The sequence below is a fragment of the Mesoplodon mirus genome (genome assembly GCF_964341445.2).
Source record: "Mesoplodon mirus genome assembly, chromosome: 8".
Classification (NCBI taxonomy): Eukaryota; Metazoa; Chordata; class Mammalia; order Artiodactyla; family Ziphiidae; genus Mesoplodon; species Mesoplodon mirus.
In genome coordinates, this window is record NC_138984.1 from 102,398,606 (window position 1) to 102,424,015 (window position 25,410).

Below are 25,410 nucleotides of genomic sequence, written 5' to 3' on the forward strand. Positions count from 1 at the left end.
GTTTTTATTATTGCTATTTTACAAATAAGGACACTATGGCAAAAGGAGTACACAGTTTGCAAATGGCTGAGCCGGGAATCCAACCCATCGCATGGGACTTAGCCGTGTTTGTTTGTTCATTTGTTGGTTTGTTTTGCAGTATGCGGGCCTCTCACTGTTGTGTCCTCTCTGGTTGCGGAGCACAGGCTCCGGACGCACAGGCTCAACGGCCATGGCTCACGGGCCCAGCCGCTCCGCGGCATGTGGGGTCTTCCCGGACCGGGGCATGAACCCGCGTCCCCTGCATCGGCAGGCAGACTCTCAACCACTGCGCCACCAGGGAAGCCCCTTAGCCGTGTTTTGAGTGTGCTGAGCACCTTCCCAAGTGCCACTCCTCTCTGGTTGATCCTCTAACACCCAGCTCATCCGTCTAGTGCTGGGCCCTTTCCCTAACAGCTTCATCCCATGAGCTAGTCTCCCACTAAGCACCCTGCCACTCCCTCAATAATTCACCTCCCAACCAGATTTTGATACTTGGTCGTTTCCAGCTCTCCAGCAGGACAGTGCATCCCTTGAGAAGAGGGTTTCAATGTGTATTAATCTCCTCATTAATTCAGAGCTGAGCACTTCCTGTGAAATGACTTAGTGACCTAGTGCAGTACCTACGTCTGAGGGCGATGCTGCCAATCGTCCCCTGACTTCCTCTCCCATGACCCCCACCACCACCCTACAAGAGCCAGGTTGCCTATCCACACTCAAAGAGTTCATTTCTCTGGAGGCATGCACTCAGCCACTGGGGACACGATTCCTGAGTTATTCACAGATGCTCGTGAGAGCAGAGATGAGAGGCTCTCTTTAGAGACCTCAGAAGGGTGGCAGCTTTCCTCCTAACACCACTGAAGGCCAATGAGAGAAACACTTTGCCAAACTAAGAGAACTCAGACGAATACCCTGGACTTTTGCAATATTACTTAAGTCACACGCAAAATTCATCAGCCATTTCACAGATGGAGAAACAGTGTAAAAAATGTGTTTAACAAGGATTAAAGTTTTCCCCCACTGAATACTTAGTAACTCCCCCAGACACAGGAGCTATTTAAGTATTCAGATTCCAAACTTGGCTACCACAGATTTTAAATGATAGCAATAAGGGACCACATTTTTATAGTGTTGCTCTTAAGAAAAACAATTCTATCATATGCTGGGTTTTCCTCATTAGATATTATCATAACCCCTTTGTCCTGATCCTCTCCTTGGGTACTTAATTTGCAGCATGGGGTCTGGTTATGGAGATCCATATCTTCAGTAATGTTTTACATGCATCTAGAAACAAGATTCTCTTTAACAACATGAAAAAGAAACAGGAAAAAAATGAAGAAAGTGTTACAAGGTGCATAAAGGTTAAAGAACGATCCTATTGGCCAATGAAGAAGTGTGTGATCATCTCAGAATATAGTTTTAAGAGCACCAAGAAAATAATTAACAAAACTAAATATATCCTCTGCATTCTCTCTCACAGCTTTTCTAAACCACTCGTACAGATTTCTTCCTTTGGATTAAGCATTCTCTGGGGAAAAATAAACTAATTAACATATTTTTGCCTAATTTAAAGTTCTTCTTAACAGCCTTGGAGGTCCATATTGTTCCCCATTTGTAAAAAGGAGAAGCTGAAGCTCGGGAAGATTATGTACCTTGCCCAAAGGCATACACACAATAATGAGTTTTTGACACTGAAGCCCTAAATGTTTCCTTATTAGAAAATGGGGGGTTGGTGTGAAGATTACATGAAATGAGCACCTCGTAGATAGGGAGACTGCATGCCTCTGTCCAGGGAGGATCAGGCATGCCTTGGGAGTGTGTATGTGCATGTGTGTATAAGGAAGAAAATTCCCATTTAAGGAAAGATACTGTTGAATGGAAGCTTTCTTTTCCTTACAGGTTGATATTAATTTCTTTGTGGCCCCTGCTCTTTGCACTTGCTCTTATACTCATAGACAAAGTTCAATTAGAGAAGTAGCTCTCAACATCTTTAGAGTAGACATGGAATGCCCTCCCTGCCCTCATGACCTCCACTAAACTCAAACGCCCTATCCTGGTCAATTTCCACCCAGACATTCTTGTATTTGAGCCTTTATGGAGCCCGCTCCACATGGCATGGTCGTCAGCACAGGTGGACAGCAGTGAACTCAGTAGAGGTCCCTGGTCTCATCCATCCAAAGGAGGATGCTTAACCTCTCCAGGAGGACATAATGCATCGCCTAAGTCCCGAGGGATGTGCGGAGGTTAGGCAGGTAAGGTGTGCAGAAAGGGCGTTGCCAGAAGAGGGAAGTAGCCTCCTGTTCCTGAAGATGAGATTTCAGATCCACAAGGAGTCTGACTTGTTGGACCAGTGATTCTAGAAGTGTGCTCTCTGCACCCTTGTTATCCCCAGGGAGCTGGTTAGAAGTACAGGATTTAGGGCGTCACCACAGACCTAGAAATCAGAAACTCTGGGCTTGGAACCCAGTCATCTGCATGTGGTCAAGCCCTCTAGGTGATTCTGATACTCAGTGAGGTTTGAGAACCTCTCTGGTAAAAGAAAGCCAGGTCAGTGGGGAGTCAGGAGGCTGGAGGGAGAGTCTGGGGTTTGTAATGGAGGATCCTATTAACAATAAAATAAGGAGTTTTAACGGTACACTGAGATGAATGGAGAAATAACTGTCAAAGTATTTAAAGTAGGGAAAGTGCATGGCCAGTTTGGGTTTTGAGAAAATAACTCTGGATTTTAGAAAGTTCTTGCATCTTATTTATTTGGTCAGTGCACATTCAAATCCTGGCTACCCAAACCTCTCCCTCTCAGTGGAATTACCTGATTTTGTTGTCTCCTGCCAAGGTGACAAGCCCTAATGTGGCCTTTTGGGTGTTCATTTTTTTCCTTTTTCCCGCCCTTAATACATGGTGACCACTCATCAGAGTTCCTTTTTTTTTTCCAAACATACAATGCCAGCCACAACACAGCTGTTAGATATTTGCTTCCTGGAGTGGACCATTTCTCCCTCTTTCTCAAAATCGATTTTTAGAATTTCATTATAATGAACTCAATTTGTGGTTTGATAAGATGGTCATACATTGGCAGATTGCACTAGAATATTGAGGTTAGATAGACTGTAAACCCAGGGAGTCTTCAGGATAAGGGCAGGTCCTCCAGCTCACAAACCTCTCCCTTTAGATCAAGATAAATCCAGCACACACTCCCTCCATCCCAGCAGTATTGAGAAATGTCAGTACTTGGCTGACTTCTCACTGGGCCCATAATTGCTGACCCAGCTGTCATAGCTTCTCTCTGAGAAAGACAGAATTCTGGAGGCATATTCTGGCATATTTGATGGATGTTGGTAGCTTGTCAACAAACTAGCTAAAAAAAGGGCTCCACTGAATAAAAGACTCCAAGCTTGAATCCCCAAGTGAACTGAAAAAGGCTCTCGTGTGTGTTTGTGACACGAAGTCTGTTTTCTCACAAGAAGGAAAGCTGGAGCTCTAAGTTGATAAGAGAAACCATCGATTCATCTTGAGAAAATCAGTGCTGCTCACTCTGGGGCTGTTTGCAGTAAACATGATTTTCAATACAATTACAGTGCAAAGCTTATCTCATGATACGTTATATAAGAAAAGGGATTATTATTCAGACCATACACTTGCACTGAACACTTGAGGGCTTTGGTTAGCAATCCACAGACCACAGAGGTTTCCACAGTCAACTCAAATTTACAAAGATCCTCCACAAACTCTGTGACTTTTCCAGGCCTTATCAGAGGCCCATGATAACCTCAGATGAACTGTGTAAACAATGTAAGTTTCCAAACTAACTATGACAACTCCTAAGAATAGCTTTTCTTACAGAATTTCTGATGTGTCTGTGCATGAGAGCAGTTTGGAAAAACAGAATAGGTCTTAAGAAGACAACATAAAGAACAGTCGTAGTACAAAAAACAAAATCTAAACTCTAAATTCTAATCCTAACTTTAGCAGATAGACATTTTGCTCCAACAGTCACATTTGCCTTCTTAAAACGTCTAGGTTTCTTGGCAATCTTATACTTGTAGACACCTCTTGTAATAGGGAAGAATAAATCTGACTCCATATTGGATCTGTTTATTTTACTTTAAACTTTGTATTCTATTGCTTTTGCTACAAATGAATCACTAAAGAGATGTTACCTATAGCTTAAAGTATACATGATGGCCCATGTCTGGGAACCCTGCCTCCTGTGTCTGAGCTTAAGCTAAAATACATGTATTTAAGCTCACAGGAAACATCCTGACCAGGCCCACTTGTGAATGGCTGCAGGAAGGAAGAAATTAACCCATCCACTCTGGAGTCTGGCTGGAACTAGGAAATATGTGCAACAACTTACTGCCTTCTTGCTTTACCTCCTCTCCTCACCTCCCCCTCTTAAAGAAACTAGCATCCAAACCTGGACAAGATGGTTCTTTGGAACACTAGTCCACCATTTTCTTGGTCTGTTGTCTTATGGAATAAAGTTGCTATTCCTTGTCCCAGCAGCTCATCTCTCTATTTATTGGCCTGTCGTGCAATGAGGAGTACGAGCTTGGACTCAGTAACACTCTGAGCACACTTAAAATGTGCAGTGCACCAAGCTCTTCACTACGTACAAGACTAAGCCAAATGAATATATTTATTTTAGGGAATTCCCTAAAATAAATCTTTTAGTAGATAAATCTTCTAGTAGTAGAAATCTTTCCATTTGTTTATTCTCAAGTGCATTGGCAGTTATTGGGTATATTCTATACTCTTTTTGGTCACTGTGCTGAACTGTGAGATGCAAAATCATTGCGACATGGGCTGTTCCATTCAGGGACTCAGACACAATAACACTGACAAGGCAAATGAATCACTCTGCTGGTATAAGATGCAATAAAGGGAAATGTAATTATACCTACAACTTATTACCCAAAGAGGGGACTTGGGAGAGTGAAAAGGGGAGCAGATAACAAAACTGAGTTGACAAGCATGGACTAGAATGATATGCAGCAGGCTGGGACATATGGTCACCCCAAGGTGCAGACAGGTTAACAGAAGGTTTTAGCAGAGGGGTGGTAATGTTTCATAAATCCTGTTCACAAGTTCACAGAAGGAATGATCAAGGCAAAGGTCGCTACTGAGCAGCTAACCCTTGTGAGAAGAGCATAATTCAATTACAAACTGCTCCCTTGCTTCACAGGAGCCTCAGTGGTCTTCAGCCACAACACACTATAATAGGGAAGAACAAATCTGACTCCATATTAGGTCTATTTCTTCTATTTTAACCTTTGTATTCTATTGCTTTTGCTTCAAGTTAAGAATGTTGTCTACAGCCTGAAATATACAGGATAGCCCATTCTCAAGGCTCTGACCTTTGAGGGTGTAAAACTTTTCCATTCATATAGAGATAAAAGTTACAGGAGCATTGTGACCTGACCTGTGTGGACAGCTGCAAGAACAAAGAATTCTGCACCAAGAAGTTTGCACCAACCAACAACACCCCTCCCTCACCTTGCCTTTAAAGATGCTTTGCTGAAACCCTTTGGGCACTTTGGGGTTTTTGAGGGGCATGAGCCACTTGTTCTCCTTGCATGGCCCTGCAATAAACTTTTCTCTGCTCCAAACTCTGACGTTTCAGTATTATTTTGACCCACTGTGCATTGAGCACACCAACTTGGCTTCAGTAACAACACAATTGCTCCCTGAAAGTGTTCCCATAATGAGACATTTAAATAAGTGTCAAAATGGGAGGAGAGCTACCATCGCCCCTCTGCCCCCAACTATTTGTTATTTTGTCTAAAATAAAAGATTTATCATGTTTTTACATTTAGGGGAAATTGAATGCTCTTTGTTAATGATTCTATCTGGGCAAAATCTACAGCACTTAGTGCCAGGAGGCCAGTGGGAGAATCACAGTAAATCACTCCCGTGACAATTTCAACAGGGAGTAAACATAAAACAAACTGTAGGAGGCAAGCCCTTGGCATTTGTGTGGGAACCCACTGCTACACTGTGGTTGATCTAAGTATTAGGTCATTTTTCCTTTTATGTTTTCCTTTAAAATGATCACTGTTAGCATATGGGTCATGGGACTCAGAGGGATATAGTTGGTCAAATCACACCCTGGGCATCAGGACATTAATTCATCAGGAAACTTGTTAGCTGTGGGTTTTCCCTTCATTTACTAGCCTTACAAAAGACGGTTTCTTCAACTACCACTACGACCATTTACTTGCCTGTTTTTCAAAGTTACTAAAATCCTTAAGTTCCAAAAAAGCAGAGGTTGTGTTACTTATTTCTCTGTCTCCAAAGCTGAGCAGAGGTGGGGGGGTGGTTACTGAGTAATGTTTATTGTCTGTTGAAGGGATTTTAAGACTGAATCGATCAGTAAAGCTGTTTAAGATAGATCAGAAAAGTTGACTTAAGGTAGCATACTGCAGTGTTTTTTATTTAACATGTTTTTATTACATATATATGTGTATTTGTCTCTTCACAGAACAGATTGTTCAGTGATTCCTAGATGAACTAAGAGAAAGAAGAGTAGGCAGATCTCATTTTTAATTAACTTATTTTTAAGTAATCTTCTGGGCCATCATTTCCTTATCTATAGAATGAAAGAGTTGCAATGAATGATAAAATGCTCTGATTTCCAAAGTGGGATTCAAGGCTTCCACAGGGGCCCCCAAGCCCCCAGGTCTGACTGCTGTCACCCCATACCTCCTCTTCCCCAGGGTTTGCATGCTATAAACTCAAGCTTGAAGTTCCCTGTGATACGGCCATATGGGTCTTGGCATGCCAAGGATGAAATATACGACTCTGTGGTCTCTACCATGTGTGATAAATGGTCCCAGATGATGAGGGCAGCTGAAGCTAGAATGACAAAGAAATTTACATGGGGAAAGAGAATATGACTTCATCTCTGAGCCTGATGCATTTTGGATGACACAACTTGGCAATAATTAACCAAATAGGAGCCAGTCTGTTTTTTGTAGAAAGAAGGTAACGAGATAGAAAATGATGGCTGTAATTTTTTAATGAGGGAAGCCTGAAAGATCATTATACCTTATCCGAATTTATATAATGCTTTTAAAATTGATTAGTGTTCCTTGTTTAAAAGAAATTCAAAAGAAGACCCTGGACAGAAGTTCACATAGCCTGAAGTCTCCAGATGGCCTGATGAAGGTGTTGGAACCTTTAGAAACCTGGTATGTAAAAATGTTTACCCCCTTCCTTTGAGGTACAGGTGGCTGTGTGGTCCTGAATAAGGAGGAAAAGGTAAAATAGGGAGAAGTTTGGTAACCAGCTTAATTATCAGATGAAGGTAATGATGAACACAGCTAACACTCTGTGAATGCTTCTCACATGCCAAGCACTATTTTAAGTAATTTGCTATATGAAATGATCACTATTATTACCATTCCCTTCATCAACAAAGAAACTGTGGGGGGCTTCCCTGGTGGCGCAGTGGTTGAGAATCTGCCTGCTAATGCAGGGGACGCAGGTTCAAGCCCTGGTTTGGGAGGATCCCACATGCTGCAGAGTGACTAGGCCCATGAGTCACAACTACTGAGCCTGCGCATCTGGGGCCTGTGCTCCACAACAGGAGATGCCGCGACAGTGAGAGGCCCGTGCACCACGATGAAGAGTGGCCCCTGCTTGCCACAACTAGAGAAAGCCCTCGCACAGAAACTCAGACTCAACACAGCAAAAATAAATAAATAAATTAATAAACTCCTACCCCAACATCTAAAAAAAAAAAAAAAAAGAAACTGTGTCCACAGAGGACCCAATATTGTCCGAGATTATACAATCGGTGGGTGATAAATCTAAGTTTATATCTCTGGTGGTTTAAGTGTAGAACCCATCTGTTTAATATTACCACAGCATACTGCCTTTAAACGTGTTTATGTGACACTGAAAATCCTTAAGATTAGCAATCACAGACATGAAAATGACAGTGTTGCCTAAGATTAACTGATTCTCAGAGTTTGAAGAGGATTTTGCAGCAAGAGTTTTAAATTTTGGCTCCATTTAACACTTACTTAGGAACAGAAAAATAAATGCTTATGCTGGGGCCCTTACAGTGATTAGGATTTAGATGGAGTACGGTCAGAGTATGTATTTACAAATATATATCCACAGGTGATTCTTATGTAGAGTTAGGCTTCAGAACACAAGTAAAAAATCAAGGAGTATTAGCCCAGGAACTCCTGGACTGGGCAACAGCTAAACTTTGTCCCTTGACATCTTAACAACATATGCTCAGGAATTGTAGGTTGCTCACTTTGGTTTTGTAAATAAAAAATATTATGGGTCTTAGAAAACTGAATATGATACTTTCCCTTTAATAAAATTTCCCCATGTCATATGACTAAATACTTCCAGACATATAGTGGAAAGCCCAAGGAGATAGGAACAGTACAGACTGTGCCACTTTGGGGAAGTTGTTCATTCAGCATTTTAATTGATTTAATTGAAATGGGCCTTGTTCTGTGCTGAGAACTGGGTATCTAAGTAGGTATGGTCCTTAACCTTGTGGAGCTCATAAACCGGTAGGTGAGACAGGTAATTCACAATGAAATGCACATGTAAACAACTATTAGGTATCTATTTATCTGTCCATCTAATTTCTTTCTCCTTCTCTTTTTCTACATAGAGATAGAGATAGATATTCTATATATAGATCATAGACAGATAGATAGATAGTGATTGCTATACACTGAATGTTTGTATTCACCCAAGATTCATAAATAACATGTTGAAACCCAATCCCCAATGAGATGGTATTAGGAGGAGGGATCTTTGGTAGGTTCTAGGTCATGAAGGTGGAACCCTCATGAATGAGTTAGTGGCCTTATCAAAGAGGCCCTGGAGAACTCCCTTGCCGCTTCTACCAGGTTAGGACTTAGTGAGAAATGACCATCTATGAACCAAGAAGTGAGCCCTCACCAGACACATCAGTTGCTGTGCCTTGATCTTGGATTTTCCAACCTCCAGAACTGTGAGAAATAGATTTATCTTGTTTATAAGCCACTCAGTCTATGGTGCTCTGTTAGAACAGCTCAAACAGATGCTTTGAAAGAAAAGAATGGTATGTCTTAAGATAGAAAAATAAGAGTAACCTTACTTAAATTGAGACTCAATGGGCATCTGTCTGAGAAGATGATAATAAAGCTGAGGCTTATTAAGAGATGAGCTGAAGAAGTCAGAGGGAGGGAGGAGCATTCCAGCTAGAAGGTCCTGAGATAGGTGAGAACATGACATCACAGAGGGCAGGACAAAGGCCTGTAGTGTCTGAGCCCAGAGAAGAAAGGATATTGCTGGACAGTAAGGCCAGTGAAGTGGGCAGAGGCCAGGTCCTCCAGTCCTGTTCTTTCTTCATAGGACTTTGTTCCTAAGTGCAGGCAGAAGGCATCGAAAGGTTTCCAGCAGGAAGTGGTTCAGCTCTGTATTTCATGATGATCCTACAGGCTGTCACAGAGATAATGGACTAAAAGAAAAGAGGAGTGAAAGTAGGTTGCTATGTTAAAAATTCAGGTGACAGATGATGTTATTGAACTAAGCTAGTGACTGCAATGATGAAAGGAAATGGAAGTATTTGGGATGATTTTTGGATATAATACTGATAGAACTTGCTGTTGAATTTACTGTGGGAGGTAAGGGAAAGGAAAGATTTCAAGAAAGATTCTCAGGTCTGGTTTGGGCAACTGGTGTATTTATGGAGATGAGAAAGACCACAAGAAGATGCTGAGTGTAGTCAGAGTTGATTAAGAGCAGAGCACAGGGAGATCAGCTCAGTGCTTTGTGACTGCCTGGAGGGGTGGGATGGGGAGGGTGGGAGGGAGGGAGATGCATGAGGGAAGGGATGTGGGAACAGATGTATATGTATGACTGATTCACTTTGTTATAAAGCAGAAACTAATAAAAAAATTAAATAAATAAAAGGAAAAAAAAAAAGAGTTCCCTTTGGGATGTGTTCAATTTGAGCTGTTTATGACATGACCAAATTGAGACATCAATCAGGCAAATGAATACATATTTTTAGCACTCAGAAAAAATATTTGGCTCAGGATGCAAATTGCCTAATTTATCTAAAGTCACTTCACCTTTATAAAATTCAGTTTTCCTTTCTATATACCTAGGAGTAGTAATTCTTATCTTAAAAGACTGTTGTGAGCTTTGGCGTGTGTGTTGTACCACACTGTGCATGGTAACTGACAGTGGGGGAGGGGGTGTTGATGGTGACGCTGGTGGCATTTCTAATGGCAATTGCTAATTTAATGATGAATAACTGACACCAATAGGGAAGATACTGGCTCTCTCTCTCAGGAAGAGTAGACATGAATTCTCCTCATTTTCCCATCTCTTCTTCTATCACAGTCTCTATAAAAGATGATTTATTTAAGACAATTCTACATTGACATCTTCATTTCATGTGTGCATCTTTATATCACCAACTCAACAATGTAGCAGGACCTATATCCTTTATTTGCTTGGTTCACCAGCATGAATGTGTTTGACCAAAGAATAATCAATCTGAAAATTGATCACAGAGAGAAAACACTCACGGAAAACTTAAAAACCAGATGCCCTCATTGACCATAGAGGTGACACAGGCAGAAAAATGGTAATGTAGGAGGTATTCACTAATTCTTAGGAGAATATAACATAGCAAGCTAGGCTGTCAGATATCCATCCATATATGGGAGACATGGCATAGCCAGAATGAACTTGACAGACAGCAAGAGGGCATAACTTGTTCAAAATAACTATCTATAAAGATGCGACAATTCTCTTCTTGGTTTACCATGGAATTATTGATATTTACTCCATGGAATTAGTAGTAATCATAATAGGGAAAGACCTCATGTGTTTGGGTCTTTGTAGAATGAAGAGGCAGGTCACAATCCTACTCTTGAGCAGAGAGAGAGAATCTGAAAGTGGCAGGAAATTGAGATCCCAAAGATTATGACAACAGAAGTGAAAGAAACAGCAAACAGAGATCCGGCCCTTGCCTGGTAGAGAATATGATTAATGTTTCCCAAAAAGACCACTTATACTGGCAATACAAGAATGTCCTCAGGCTTCCCTGGTGGCGCAGTGGTTGAGAGTCCGCCTGCCGATGCAGGGGACACGGGTTCATGCCCCGATCCGGGAAGATCCCACATGCCACAGAGCAGCTGGGCCCATGAGCCATGGCCACTGAGCCTGCACGTCTGGAGCCTGTGCTCCGCAATGGGAGAGGCCACAACAGTGAGAGGCCCGCGTACCGCAAAAAAAAAAAAAAAAAAAAAAGAATGTCCTCTATGGATCTACACCTACATTAATACTAGCCGTCACTTACTAAGCACAGATTCTTTGCTAGATACTCTGCTCAAGGCTTGATACATCGAAACTCAAAAATGACATAGCCGTCTTTAAAATAATTTCCACTCTCATTTATAGATGAGAAACAGAAGCTCAGAGAAGTCAAGAGTGTTTGCAGGGAGGTTCATCTTTTTAAGAGCAGACCATTTGTTCAAGTGTTCATACCTGAACACACAAAAGAAATCTGTTTCTCTGAACATCATTGTGACCATGGCAAAAAGATGGCCCTGGGGATGTGGAAGCAAAAGGAACCTTGGTAAAGTGGAACAGTCACCTTGACATTTATAAAAGGGAATGAAGGCAATCAAAGAGAAAAGATTTTAAAAAACATAAATACTTAGAGAAAATGGAGACATGCTTTTATTTCTAGATATTTTAAAATGGAATATACCAGAATGGGTTTAGGAGGTTTCAAACACCTTCAATTTAGGAATTACAACCATGATATTCTCTATTATTCAATGAGAAAAAATGTGAGGTAGTAAAGAAACCATGTATATAAGGAAGATTCTCATAAGCTCAAAATTTTCATTACCTGTAAAATATATAGAATAGAGGACCCATTAAAAAGAGTATAAAACTGATGAATTGGGAGATTGGGATTGACATATATACACTAATATGTATAAAATGGATAACTAATAAGAACCTGCTGTATAACAAAATAATAAAATAATATTTTTTTTAAAAAAGCATATATATATATTTTTTAAAAATTACAATAAAAACTTTCAGAAATGAGTAAGGATGGTTAGGCTTTTGAGCCAAAACATTAAATATCCGGGGAGCATATAGCAGTTGTCAGACACTGATCTAGGTCTCAGGTAGCAGAGTTAGGGCATGATTCCATCATGTTCTATAAAGAGACTAGTTGTTAGGCAAGGAAGCACCAGGTAATTTTAATTTAACAAGATAGGACCTAGAATTGAAGCTCATAAAATGAGGTCACATGACAGGGTCTGGGAGTCGGAAACCAGGTGACATTTGATCTGGGTGGTGAATGGCCATCAGGGGTCATCCCAGTGAAGGGGAATGAGGATATTTCAGAAAAAAAGCAGCAGCTTGATCCAGCAAACCCACTTTTAGGTGTATATCCGGAGAAAACTATAATTCAAAAAGATACATGTACCCCAGTGTTCATAGCAGCGCTATTTACAGTAGCCAGGACATGGGAGTCAAATAGGAAGAGACAGATGCCAAAAAAAAAAGTACACAATTAACTTATGACATGCAATCATAAAGAATATTCCAGGGCTTCCCTGGTGGCGCAGTGGTTGAGAGTCCGCCTGCCAATGCAGGGGACACGTGTTCAAGCCCTGGTCTGGGAAGATTCCACATGCCGCGGAGCAACTAGGCCCGTGAGCCACAGCTACTGAGCTTGCGCATCTGGAGCCTGTGCTCCGCAACAGGGGAGGCCGCGACAGTGAGATGCCCGCACACCGCGATGAAGAGTGGCCCCCACTCGCCGCAACTAGAGAAAGCCCTCACACAGAAACGAAGATCCAACACAGCCAAAAATAAATAAATAAAATTAAAAAAAAAAAGAATGTTCCAAAGGAAAAATACAGGACTTAAAGAAGTCCAGAAAAAGGTCTTATTTTCCTTAGAGCCCCAAAGCTTTGTATGAATCATAGTATATCTCAAGTGCTAAATGAATGTTGTTAACTAAATAAATAAATGATTGAATTAATGATTTCCAAAATTGTAGAAATTTGTCTTCAGAAATTATCAAACTAATAAATTTCTACCAGTCTTTAGCAACACACTCAAATGGAATTTTGAGAAAAAGATTTATGAGGCAAAAGAAAAAAATCAGTTCCCTAGAAACTACAGTGGGTGTATTAATGGCAAGTAATTCCAGAATAATAACATGGTGGCCTATGCTGAGACAGTGAGACTGAACTGATATATGTATCCATCCATTCCACAGATATTTATTGAATACCTATTTGTGTCTAATGCATGCTGGCATTTAATAGGCAAGGTGCTTGCCCTCATGGCACTTACATTCTAGTTCAGGGACTCAGAGAGACAAACAATCAACAAGTCAGCCAGAACAAAAAAACCAGATTCTGGTTTGTGGCAGGCACCAGGAAGAAAATAAAAGTGAGTAATATAACTGTGGCTTAATGGTTGGTGCACAGGAATCAGTGCAGGTCACTTTGAAGGCTAACCCAAGCAGATTTCTCTAAGAGGTGATATTAGAATTGAGAATCACATTGACTGAAGGAGATGACCATGTAAATACTGGGAACAACTCTTCTGTGCCTAGGAAACAGGAAAAACCTGTCATATGTCAGCAATAGGAAGAAAGCCTGCATGGACAGAAAAAAATACAAGGAAGTTAAAGAGGTAGGCAACGTACACTCAAGGGATTTTACTTGCCAATAAGAGCTTCAATTTTAAATGAAGTAGGCAGTGGAATGATATGATTTTCTTTCTTATTTATAAAGATCACTTTGGCTATGTTGGCATGAAAAACAGGTTTGTGGAGATACTGACATGACCAGGATGCAGTCTATTTAAATGCTGCAGGTGAGGACTGACAGGTGCACTTACTCAGGGAAGCAGGACCAGTGCATGGATTTAGAATGTGTTTTGAAAGAAGGAACTGGGAGGGCTGCTATGAGCCATAGATGCACAGCAAGGAGTAGAGATTCTGGGAAAGGAGAAATCGAGGCTGCTTCCTAGGTTTCTATTCTAGCAAATGGCTGAATCATGCCATTTATTGAGATGGGAGATGTGAAAGAGCAAGTTGTTGAGAGAATGGTAGTCCAGGGTTCTATTTATGCTGTAATAAACTCAAGATATTTATTAGACTTCCAAGTGGAGACAGCGAACTTATTGCATATATAATTCCAGGGGTCAGGCCAGGAGATACAGATGTGGAGGTGATCAGAATATGGATGGCATTCAAATTCATGGAACCCTGTGAATTTAGCCGGGCACTGGTTGGGGGCAGGGGTGGATGGAAAGTAGAAGTCTTTGGAGAAAACCATAATTCAAAATGATGCATGCACCCCAGTGTTCATAGCAGCACTCTTTGCAATAGCCAGGACATGGAAGCAAGCTAAGTGTCCATCAACAGATGAATAGATAAGGAAGATGTGGTACATATATACAATGGAATATTACTCAGCCAATAAAAAGAATGAGATAATGCCATTTGCAGCAACATGGATGGACCTAGAGATGATCATACTAAATGAGGTAAGCCAGACAGAGAAAGACAAATAACACATGATAACGCTTATATATGGGATTTTTAAAAAAATGATGCAAATGAACTTATATACAGGACAGAAATAGACACACAGACATAGACAAAAAACTTATGGTTGCCAAAGGGGAAGAGCGTGGAGGGATAAATTAGGAGTTTGGGATTAAGAGATACACACGACTACATATAAAATAGATAACCAACAAGGACAAGGACAAGGATAGCACAACAAACTATACTCAATACCTTGGGTAATAATCTATCAGGGAAAAAATTCTGAAAAAGAACATACACACACACACTTACACATGCATATATATATATATATATATATATATATATATATATATATATATACATATATATATTAATCACTTCCCTGTACACCTGAAACTAACACAACATTGTAAATCAACTAAATTGCAATAAAATTTTTAAAAAAGAAAGTAGAAGTCCTGAGACAGAGTCCTGAGAATGAACAGAGCAAGATAAAAGAGAAAGCTGGTTTTTTAAAAATGGAAATATCTAATTGAACCAAATCCTTCTGAGAGGTGAGTGAAATGAGAAAAGTGACCTCTGGATTTTAGCTACGTGAAGGTCATTGGTGGTCTTGACTAATCTAGTTTCTGTAGAACAGTCTGCATGAGTCAGGGTCACCCCCAGAGGAATAGAATCAGCAGGTTCTGTACACAGGTCGATTCATTGCAAGGAACTGGCTTATGTGACTGTATGGGTTGGCGAGGCAAGTCTGAAATCCTCTGTAAGGGCAGGCTGTCAGGAGGGGTGGGCTGGAAGCTCTCTGGCAGGAGATGAAACTGTAGTCCCCAGGCAGGAATTATTCTGCCTCCAGGGAAAAATTTGAGTTCTGATCTTAAAACCTCTCAACTGATGGCATCAGACCCACAGACTATCAAGCATAATCTCCTTCACTTAAGGTCAAATGATGTAGATGTTAAAATAAGCCCATCACAGCAACATCAGGATTGGCATCTGGCTGAATCACTGGGACTAGAGCATCCCAAGTTAACATATGAAACTGACCACCACATGTCTAAAGACTGATTGGAAACAGTTGCAGTGGGAAGGGAGGGGAGAAGTGGAAACAGTAACTAAAGACAACTTTTGGGGAGAAGCTGTTCTGTGAGGAGGAGGGGAGAGGAGAAAGACAGGTAGGTAAAGAGAACCATTGGGCTTTTGTAGTTGTTGTTTTGTTTTATGGCTTATGCAGGCAAGTTTTATGTTTATCAGAATGAACCAGTAAAAAAGGGGGATAAGATGATGTTGAAAAGGAATTTTTGATCCAGAAGACACGTTGAGGTTTTGGTTTAATATACAACTGGAGAGACAGGGATGTGTTCTTTTTTCCCAAAGGAAAAGCACAAAGCCCAAGGACTAGTGATTGAAGATTATAGAGTACCAGCTGGAAGATCATCCCAGAAAAGGGTGTTCTGTGTCCAACAGCTTCCCAAGGGTGTTAGCTTCCCATCACTCACACTGTTTACCTGAAGGTAATTCATCTCCTTAGAGTATGCACTTATTAGATGCAGAACTTTCCTGGAGATGCAGAGCTGTCCATGTAGGACAAAGCTACCTCAATGTCAGGAGCCCTTTGCTTGGTCAAGATCTGGGCTTTAGCAGATCTGAGAACCTTTTAATCTTGTAGAAAATTTTGCATATTACAGTAGGCACTTTTCTTAAGTGATGGTTCCTCACTGTCATCAGATTCTCAAAGGGGTCCATCATCAGAAAAAACTAAACGTGTTGCTCAAAGGTCTCTCTCTACCCTATCTCTCTCTATTATTTAACTTGACACTATGAGTCTTTCTGTGCAAGCATGCAGAGCTATGGGCATTGAAAACAAGGACAAGTGACAGAACAGAGAAAACAAATGTAGGAGGACATGTTAAAGAGAAATAGGATTATCACACCAAAATAGATGGCTGAAGTAATAATATAAATACACTTTTTATTTCAGCATGAATGCTTCATGTTGTACCTAAAAATAAACCTCCTAGTGTAATAGGGAAGAACAAGTCTGACTCCATATTAGATCTGTTTCTTTTAACCTTTGTATTCTATTGCTTTTGCTTCAAGTTAAGAACGTTGTCTATAGCCTGAAATATTCAGGACAGCCCATTCTCAATGTTCTGACCTTTAAGGGAATAACACTTTTCCACTCTTTTAAAGATAAAAAGTTGCAGAACAGAGAATAATGTTTGTCTTGTTGGAGGTTTACAGGAACATCATGATGTGACCTATGTGGACAGCTGCAAGAACAAAGGATTCTGACACCAAGAAATCTGTAACAACCAACCACGCCCCTCCCTCACCTTGCCTTTAAAAATGCTTTACTGAAACCCTTTGAGGAGTTTGGGGAGTTTTTTGGGCACAAGCCACCTGTTCTCCTTGCTCGGCCCTGCAATAAACTTTTCTCTGCTCCAAACTCCAATGTTTCTGTTTGTTTGGCTGCACTGTGCATTGGGCACAGGAACTTGTATTCGGTAACATCAGTAGTGACAACTGTTATCAAGAGAAGAGGTAGCATGGGAATCTGGCTGCCCCACAGATCCTGGGTTAGGAAGCACACACACCCTTGCCTTGTAGATGGCTATGCTTTTGGATGGAAGGGCTGGAGTGCAAGGCAGTCTCTCCTTGATCTAGTGGTTTGCTGGAGCATCTGTTCTAAAACACATTATTTCTGAAAGTACTTTCAAGATAAAGACAACCTTTTCACAGGTCATTACCCTCTGTGCAGGACTTTATTTTCAGTAGAGACTCTATGTCCATAGTTTCCCTGAGGCACTTGCTAACACTCAGCTTTCTGGGTCCCTCTCCCAAGAAATCACAATCCAGTATGTATGGGACAGGACTCAGGAAGTGCATTTTTAAGGAGCACTCAGTTGATCCTGATGTGAGCCTTCAGTAGATCACATGATGGAAAACAGTACAAGTATACAACACATTAGGTACTCCTGTAACCATAAACAGGGATCTCTTGGACTAATTTATATTGAAGTGGTAGTAATCAAGTTTGTTCATTCATGAGGGGTCACTGGGTTTTAGCATTATAAGCAGGAGATGTCCCTGCTAAGACAGAAAAACAATTCATTATGATGCAATTTTCGATTTCAATATAAAACCTGCAGAGAAGAGTTATAGGGATGGGAATCTTCTCTGCATAATTTTATTCTAGAGTGATTGCCAGTTCTACCAGTGTTTACAAGCTTCCTTATCTGCAGGATGGAGCTCTACTCTTAAATTCAGCCAGAACAACTCACAGAGGGATGGAGGGCCTGCATAATTCTAAGAGAGAAGCATTTCATGTGTTACCCTGGGTTGAAATGTTTCTTCTCTTTCCCTTCTAGAACAAGGAAGGGGAGAGTTTTATAATACTTCACGGCACTTCTAGGAAAGAACTAAACTTAAATTATTTTAGTATTGCAAAGCCAAATGGTATCTCAAACTCCAAGAACTCTTCATTTTGAACATTATTTTTGATAAACCCATAACATCTTCTCACCACCAAGTTACTTCATCCCTATATAACCTAAGAACTAGTAGATTTTGCTCTCTGCCCCACAGAAAACAAAGCAGTTGGGTTAGGGTGCAGCTGTGACTACAAAGGATATGAGGTGACACTGTTACTGAAGCTTAAGGCCAACCTTTAAAATAAGTACCATCTCTCAAAACAATGATCTACTGATGTTATGTGTCATCATTCCAAGGCAAGTGAAACGGCTTTCTAATGCTTACTGACTGGGGATTCAAAGCCACTGACTTTGTCTGTGACCTTTAACTCGATGGATTTTGAATCACTCCTTCTGTATTAGGGTGTATAGCATCACTCTTAAACATTGTGGTTAATGAAATAAATCTTGTACAGACTTAAAAAAAAGAGTTTTTCTATCTCTGGGTTGAATTTCACAATTTCAAATATGCATAAGTCATTAGAGTGTAGAAATAACTTTAAAACGATTGAGATTGCATTCTCAACGTCAGTAACCGTGATACAGCTTGGGTCATGCCAATCGCCAACACACACGTGTTGATAATCCATGTGGGTACTTACTATAGGAGCATCCATAGACCTCAACCCTCATGCCGATCTTTCCACTTGGATTCCACTCCAGGGGCACAAAGCGAACGAACCGGGCTCTCACAGAGTGCAGTAACTTGTGGTGCATCACGCTGTCAGCGTTCATGTTTCCTGCAAAGGTCTGTGGGGAGAAAAGGAGGCCAGGTGAGGTCTGTGACACCATGGCAGCACCTTCACGTGAGCTCAAGGACCATATCTGGAAATCCACCTATGTCGCTCCATAAACTTTTAGAGAAAATCTTCAACTTCTCAGATCTTACAAATGAAATCTGACTCTGGTGAAAATTCTGCATTTTGTCCTATACAGTATTTTTTTTTCCAGAGATACTGCACATTATTCTTTAAGAAACTCCCTCCTCCACATTTTATAAATAAGTCAACCTTAGTAAATCATAAGACATGACATCTAAAAGCTATACGAAGTAAATAACACAGTGAAGTTCTGATATTCCTAATGTTCATAATCACTGCAGAATGGAAGATAACTTAAAAGTCTCCTCTTAGAAGGAGAGGCTTTCACAGAAGTAATTGTTACCATTAATTGAAGCCAGTCACTACGCTAAGCACTTTCCATTATCATTATTACTATTTTACAGATTAAAAAGAAATCTGAAGCCTAGAGGTAGAGAAAGGAGGAGGAAAAAATATCTTCAAATCATCTAATTGGTTAGTAATTAGTCTATGATTCAATTCCAAAGTTGTCTTATTCCAAAGCCTATGATTTTTCTACAGTCACACACTTTTCAACTACTCCGTTGTTAATTGCTCCATGAGGGAGAACAGGAGGCTCTGATTTTTATGTAATTTATATTCACATTTCCTTGTGAAGTTTAAGCAAAGGCATACACAGCATGGGCGATATTTGGCACATGAAAATTATGCCTCCTAGCCTTCATTTGGATGAATGATTTCTGGAGTAGAACTTTTTCTGCAGATGGAATCCAAAGTCTCAAACCTAATCTTTTTTTCCCCCATTGAGGTAAAATATGCATAAAATAAAATTTACCATTTTAACCATTTTAAAGTGTATAGTTCAGTGGTATAAAGTACATTCACATTATTGTGCACCCATCACCACTATCCATCCCCAGAACTTTCTCATCAGCCCAACTGTACCTAATCTTTAAGGTAGGATGTGAGCTAGCACATTGATTTGCCTGCTTTATTATGAATGAGCTATCATCTACCTTCTTTTCTGACTCAAATAGTCACAGATAAAGCCTGCATGCTAATGTCATATCAATACCAAACAATAAAAAGAAGATCCATTGGTTTCTCAAATGGCCAAAGAGAACAGCAAGTAAAGGATGTATGTATGGAATGGAATCCATTTCAATGATCCAAACCTCAATCTTGATTGTCTCCTCACAACATCTGTGAATCTAGGGTACTTTGAACAATCTGACATTTCTGCTGGACACGACATACCCACTGGCTAATAACTCTGATATTCTGCAATTAATAAAATCACTGTTATATATCACATAGTGGCTTATGAAGAAGGGAGAAGCTCACTTTCTACTTTGCAGCAAAACTCTGGTGCAAGAGAATGACTTGGAGGAGAAGAATTCCTTGAGATTCAAATCCAACATTCTTGTCTGTGGATTTGTCAAATGTTTGGTCATTGTCTCAATCCAGAAAAGAATGGCTCTATTTAGCAGGTTTATCTTCCACATGTCCTGTTCCAATTTTAGCAACAGGTGAAAATATAAAACCTCCTCAATCCCTTGCCCACCTAGGAAGGACTCTTCCCTGTAGAGTGTAGCTCTTTTCAAAATGTGCTTCTTTGAAATATGAGTTTGGGGCATGGCCAGAAGTTCTGGTAGTTTTTCACTCTTTTAGACACACTGAAGGTATTTCATGTTTTTCTACAGCCTAACTTGGGAGACTTCCATTTAGTTCTCTGGATTCCCTGTTAATTGTGTTTGCTACAACCCACTCGCCAAGCATGTAAAGGCCCTGTGTTTGCAGCATCACTTATAGAAACTGAAGTTTAAACAGGCTTTTATTCACACTGAGGGTAATGGGAGCACCTGTCTTGGGTTCTATGTGATTTGTAGACTGAATATATCTTAAACTGATATTGAAATCCTTGTTGCATAATTCTAGATAAAAAGGTTTATTTTGGGAGATGGAAATCCTTTGTAGGAGTTCTTAACTCAGGTTCTGTGTACTCTGAAGAGGAAATCCTGGATTCTCATCCAAAGGGGCAGCAACCTGGCGTGACTCTGTAACACTGGACAAATGACTTATTCTTTCTGACTCTATCTTTCAATCTTGCAATCTCAACATCTCACAGTCTCAAAGTCCTACTATTCCAGAGTCATGTTATTTGCAGTTTTGTAGTCTCATAAGCTCACATTCAAGAAAACCCAAGGTCTCAAAGTTATGAGATTTCAAAGTCTGCGATGCATGGTCCCAGAGCCCTACTGGAGCTAGCAGCCTAAAATCACCTCCAAAACACACAAAGCTAGAAGCAGATTGAATCTAAAGGAAGCTGCAATGAAACTCTCACGAGATTGATCAGTTCATATTCCTACAACATCAAAGACAATCATTGCTTATCAATGCAAGAAGTTGTAGTCCAGAATGAAAAGCAAAGACAGACCTTACTCTCCAGGTGCTTGGATCCCAAGGCCCTACTAGATACACTAAAGCTACCACCAACTCAAAGCCAGCTCAACTGCTGAAGACAACAACTGAACAACAGTGTGAATGACAGATGACTTCTCATGGGGAACAATGGAGAGCAACAAATGCTAAAAGTAGGAAACTCTCAACCTAGCACTCTACATCCAGGAAAAATGGCTCTCAAATTTGAAGGAAAAATAAGCACTGTTTCACTGAAAGAAAAGCTGTGATAATTTATTACCTACAGACCTCCACTGTTAAGAATTGCTACATAGGACTTCCCTGGTGGTGCAGTGGTTAAGCAGGGGACACGGGTTCGAGCCCTGGTCCAGGAAGATCCCACATCTTAGCCGCAAAGCAGCTAAGCCTGTGTGCCACAACTACTGAGCCTGCACTATAGAGCCTGCCAGCCACAACTACTGAGCCTGAGCACTCAGAGCCCATGCTCTGCAACAAGAGAAGACGTTGCAGTGAGAAGCCTGTGCACCACAACAAAGAGTAGTCCCCGCTCACCACAACTAGAGAAAGCCTGCATGCAACAACAAAGACCCAACATAGCTAAAAGTAAATAAAATAAAATAAATTAATTTAAAAAAAAGAATTGCTAAATAAGTCTACAGTCTAAAGAAACTGGTTCCAGATGGAACATTCGTGTACAAGAAGGGATGAAACGTGAGCAAAGCTGTAAATAGGTGGCTAAATATAAGACTATTTTTCTTTCTTTTCTTAAACACTTTAAATGTCAATACATAGTTTAAAGGGAAAATAATAGTATATTGTGATGTTGTAAGCAAATGTAGAAGTAAACATATGTCAATAAAACCACAAAGGATGGAATGTAGGCTAAACAGAATTATACAATTATAATTATATATAATTATATAGAACTGTAAGGCCCTTACAATTATATATAATTGCAAGGCCCTAAGGTTATATATAAAATGGTATAATGTCAACTTGAAGGTAAATTTCAATGTCAAAGATGCATAAAAATAAACCAAAGAGGTATAGCCACAAAGCTAATAAAAGAGAGCATGGAACACTAAAATACAATAGCAACAACAACAGCAGGAACACCAATCCTCATTTAAGATGAAATGAGACAGAAATGAGAAAAGAATAAATACAGAGGCAAAAAATAAAAAAGAAATTTCAAGATAGTGAACTTAAAACTTTCCCAATTGATAATTCATTAAAAGAAAACTGAGGGGCGCTTTCAAGATGGCAGAGAAGTAAGACGTGGAGATCACCTTCCTCCCCACAAATACAAACTACATTTACATGTGGAACAACTCCTACAGAACACCTACTGAACGCTGGCAGAACACCTCATCCTTCCCAAAAGGCAAGAAACTCCCCATGTACCTGGGTAGGGCAAAAGAAAAAAGAATAAACAGAGACAAAAGAATAGGGACAGGACCTGCACCAGTGGGAGGGAGCCGTGAAGGAGGAAAGGTTTCCACACACTAGGAGCCCCTTCGCGGGTGGAGACTGCGGGTGGCAGAGGGGGGAAGCTTTGGAGTAGCGGAGGAGATTGCAGCCACAGGCGCACAGAGGGCAAAGTGGAGAGATTCCCGCAGAGAGTATCGGTGCCTACCAGCATTCATCAGCCCGAGAGGCTTGTCTGCTCACCCGCCAGGGCGGGCGAGGGCTGGGAGCTGAGGCTCGGGCTACGGAGGTCAGATCCCACAGAGAGGACTGGGGTTTGCTGTGTGAACACAGCCTGAAGGGGGCTAGTACACCACAGCTAGCCGGGAGGGAGTCTGGGAAAAAGTCTGGACCTGCCTAAAGGCAAGAGACCCTTGTTTCAGGATGCACAAGGAGAGGAGATTCAGAGTACCGCCTAAACAAGCTCCAGAGATGTGCGCTAGCCACAGCTATCAGCGCAGACACCAGAGACGGGCATTAAATGCTAAGGCTGCTGCTGCAGCCACCAAGAAGCCTGTGTGCAAGCACAGGTCACTATCCACACCTCCCTTCCTGGGAGCCTGTGCCGCCTGCCACTGCCAGGGTCCCATGATCCAGGGAAAACTTCCCTGGGAGAATGCATGGCATGCCTCAGGTTGGTGCAACTTCACGCCAGCCTCTGCTGCCGCAGGCTCACCCCACATCCATACCCCTCCCTCCCCCCAGCCTGAGTGAGACAGATCCCCAGACCCAGCTGCTCCCTTAACCCCGTCCTGTCTGAGCGAAGAACAGATGCCCTCAGGCGACCAACACACAGAGGCTGGGACAAATCCAAAGCTGAACCCCAGGAGCTGTGCGAACAAAGAAGAGAAAGGGAAATCTCACCCAGCAGCCTCAGAAGCAGGGGATTAAATCTCCACAGTCAAACTGATGTACCCTGAATCTGTGGAATACCTGAATAGACAATGAAGCATCCCAAATTGAGGAGGTGGACTTTGGGAGCAACTGTAGACTTGGGGTTTGCTTTCTGCATCTAATTTGTTTCTGGTTTTAAGTTTATCTTAGTTTAGTATTTATAGCTTATTATCACTGGTAGATTTGTTTATTGATTTGATTGCTCTCTTCCTTATTAATTTTTTTAATATATATATTGTTTTTCCTTTTTCTCTTTTTGTGTGTATTTGTATGTTTCTTTGTGTGATGGTGTCTGTATAGCTTTGCTTTTGCCATTCGTCCTAAGGTTCTGACTGTCCATTTTTGTTTGTTTGGTTTTTTGTTTGTTTTTAGTATAGTTTTTAGCACTTTATCTTTGGTGGATTTGTTTTTAGGTTTGGTTGCTCTCTTCTTTCTTTCCCTTTTTTATTATTTTTTAAATTTTTTGTTTTTAATAATTTTTTCTATTTTAATTATTATATTATATTTTATTTATTTATTTTCATTTCTTTCTTTTTCTTCCTTTTCTTCTGAGCTATGTGGCTGACAGCGTCTTGGTGCTCTGGTTGGGTGTCATGCCTGAGCCTCTGAGGTGTGAGAGCCAAGTTCAGGACACTGGATCCCCAGAGAACTCCCAGCACCATGTAATACCAAATGGCTAAAGCTCTCCCAGAGATCTCCATCTAAATGCTAATACCCAGCTCCACTAAATGACTGGCAGGCTACAGTGCTGGCCACCCCATGTCCAACAACTAGCAAGACAGGAACAGAACCCCACCCATTAGCAGAGAGGTGGCCTAAAATCATAATAAGTCCACAGACACCACAAAACACCACCGCATGTGGTCCCGCTCACCAGAAAGACAAGATCCAGCCTCATCCATCAGAACACAGGCACAAATCCCCCCCACAAGGAAGCCTACCCAACACACTGAACCAACCTTACCCACTGGGAGCAGACACCAGAAACAACGGGAACTATGAACCCACAGCCTGCAAAACAGAGACCCCAAACACAGTAAGTTAAGCAAAATGAGAAGACAGAGAAATATGCAGCAGAAGAAGGAGCAAGGTAAAAACCCACCAGACCAAACAAATGAAGAGGAAATAGGCAGTCTACCTGAAAAAAGAATTCAGTGTAATGATAGTAAAAATGATCCAAAACCTTGGAAATAGAATGGAGAAAATACAAGAAACATTTAACAAGGACCTAGAAGAATGAAAGCACAAACAAACAATGATGAACAACACAATAAATGAAATGAAAAATTCTCTACAAGGAAATAAGAGCAGAATAACTGAGGCAGAAAAACGGATAAGTGACCTGGAAGATAAAATAGTGGAAATAACTACCACAGAGCAGAATAAAGAAAAAAGGATGAAAAGAATTGAGGACAATATCAGAGACCTCTGGGACAACATAAAATGCACCAACATTGGAATTATAGGGGTCCAGAAGAAAAGAGAAAAGAAAAGGGAATGAGAAAATATTTGAAGAGATTATAGTTGAAAACTTCCCTAATATGGGAAAGGAAATAGTCAAGTGCAGGAAATGCAGAGAGTCCCATACAGGATAAATCCAAGGAGAAACATGCCAAGACACATATTAATCAAACTATCAAAAATTAAATACAAAGAAAAAATATTAAAAGCAGCAAGGGAAAAGCAACAATTAACATACAAAGGACTCCCCATAAGGTTCACAGCTGATCTTTCAGCAGAAACTCTGCAAGTCAGAAGAGAGTGGCAGAACATA

At 40.8% G+C, this 25,410-nt stretch overlaps 1 protein-coding gene across 2 annotated transcripts in view; it reads right to left on the reverse strand.

The window, feature by feature from the left end:
• CNTNAP5 (contactin associated protein family member 5) overlaps nucleotides 1-25,410 on the reverse strand; it is a gene marked incomplete at its 5' end in the record, with an annotated part of 904,555 nt that overhangs the window by 501,400 nt on the left and 377,745 nt on the right. For both annotated transcript variants that reach the window (XM_082630066.1, XM_082630065.1), the window contains one exon: nucleotides 18,657-18,804. In XM_082630066.1, the coding sequence (XP_082486192.1) occupies nucleotides 18,657-18,804 (148 nt within the window). The remainder of the gene's footprint in view (nucleotides 1-18,656; nucleotides 18,805-25,410) is intronic.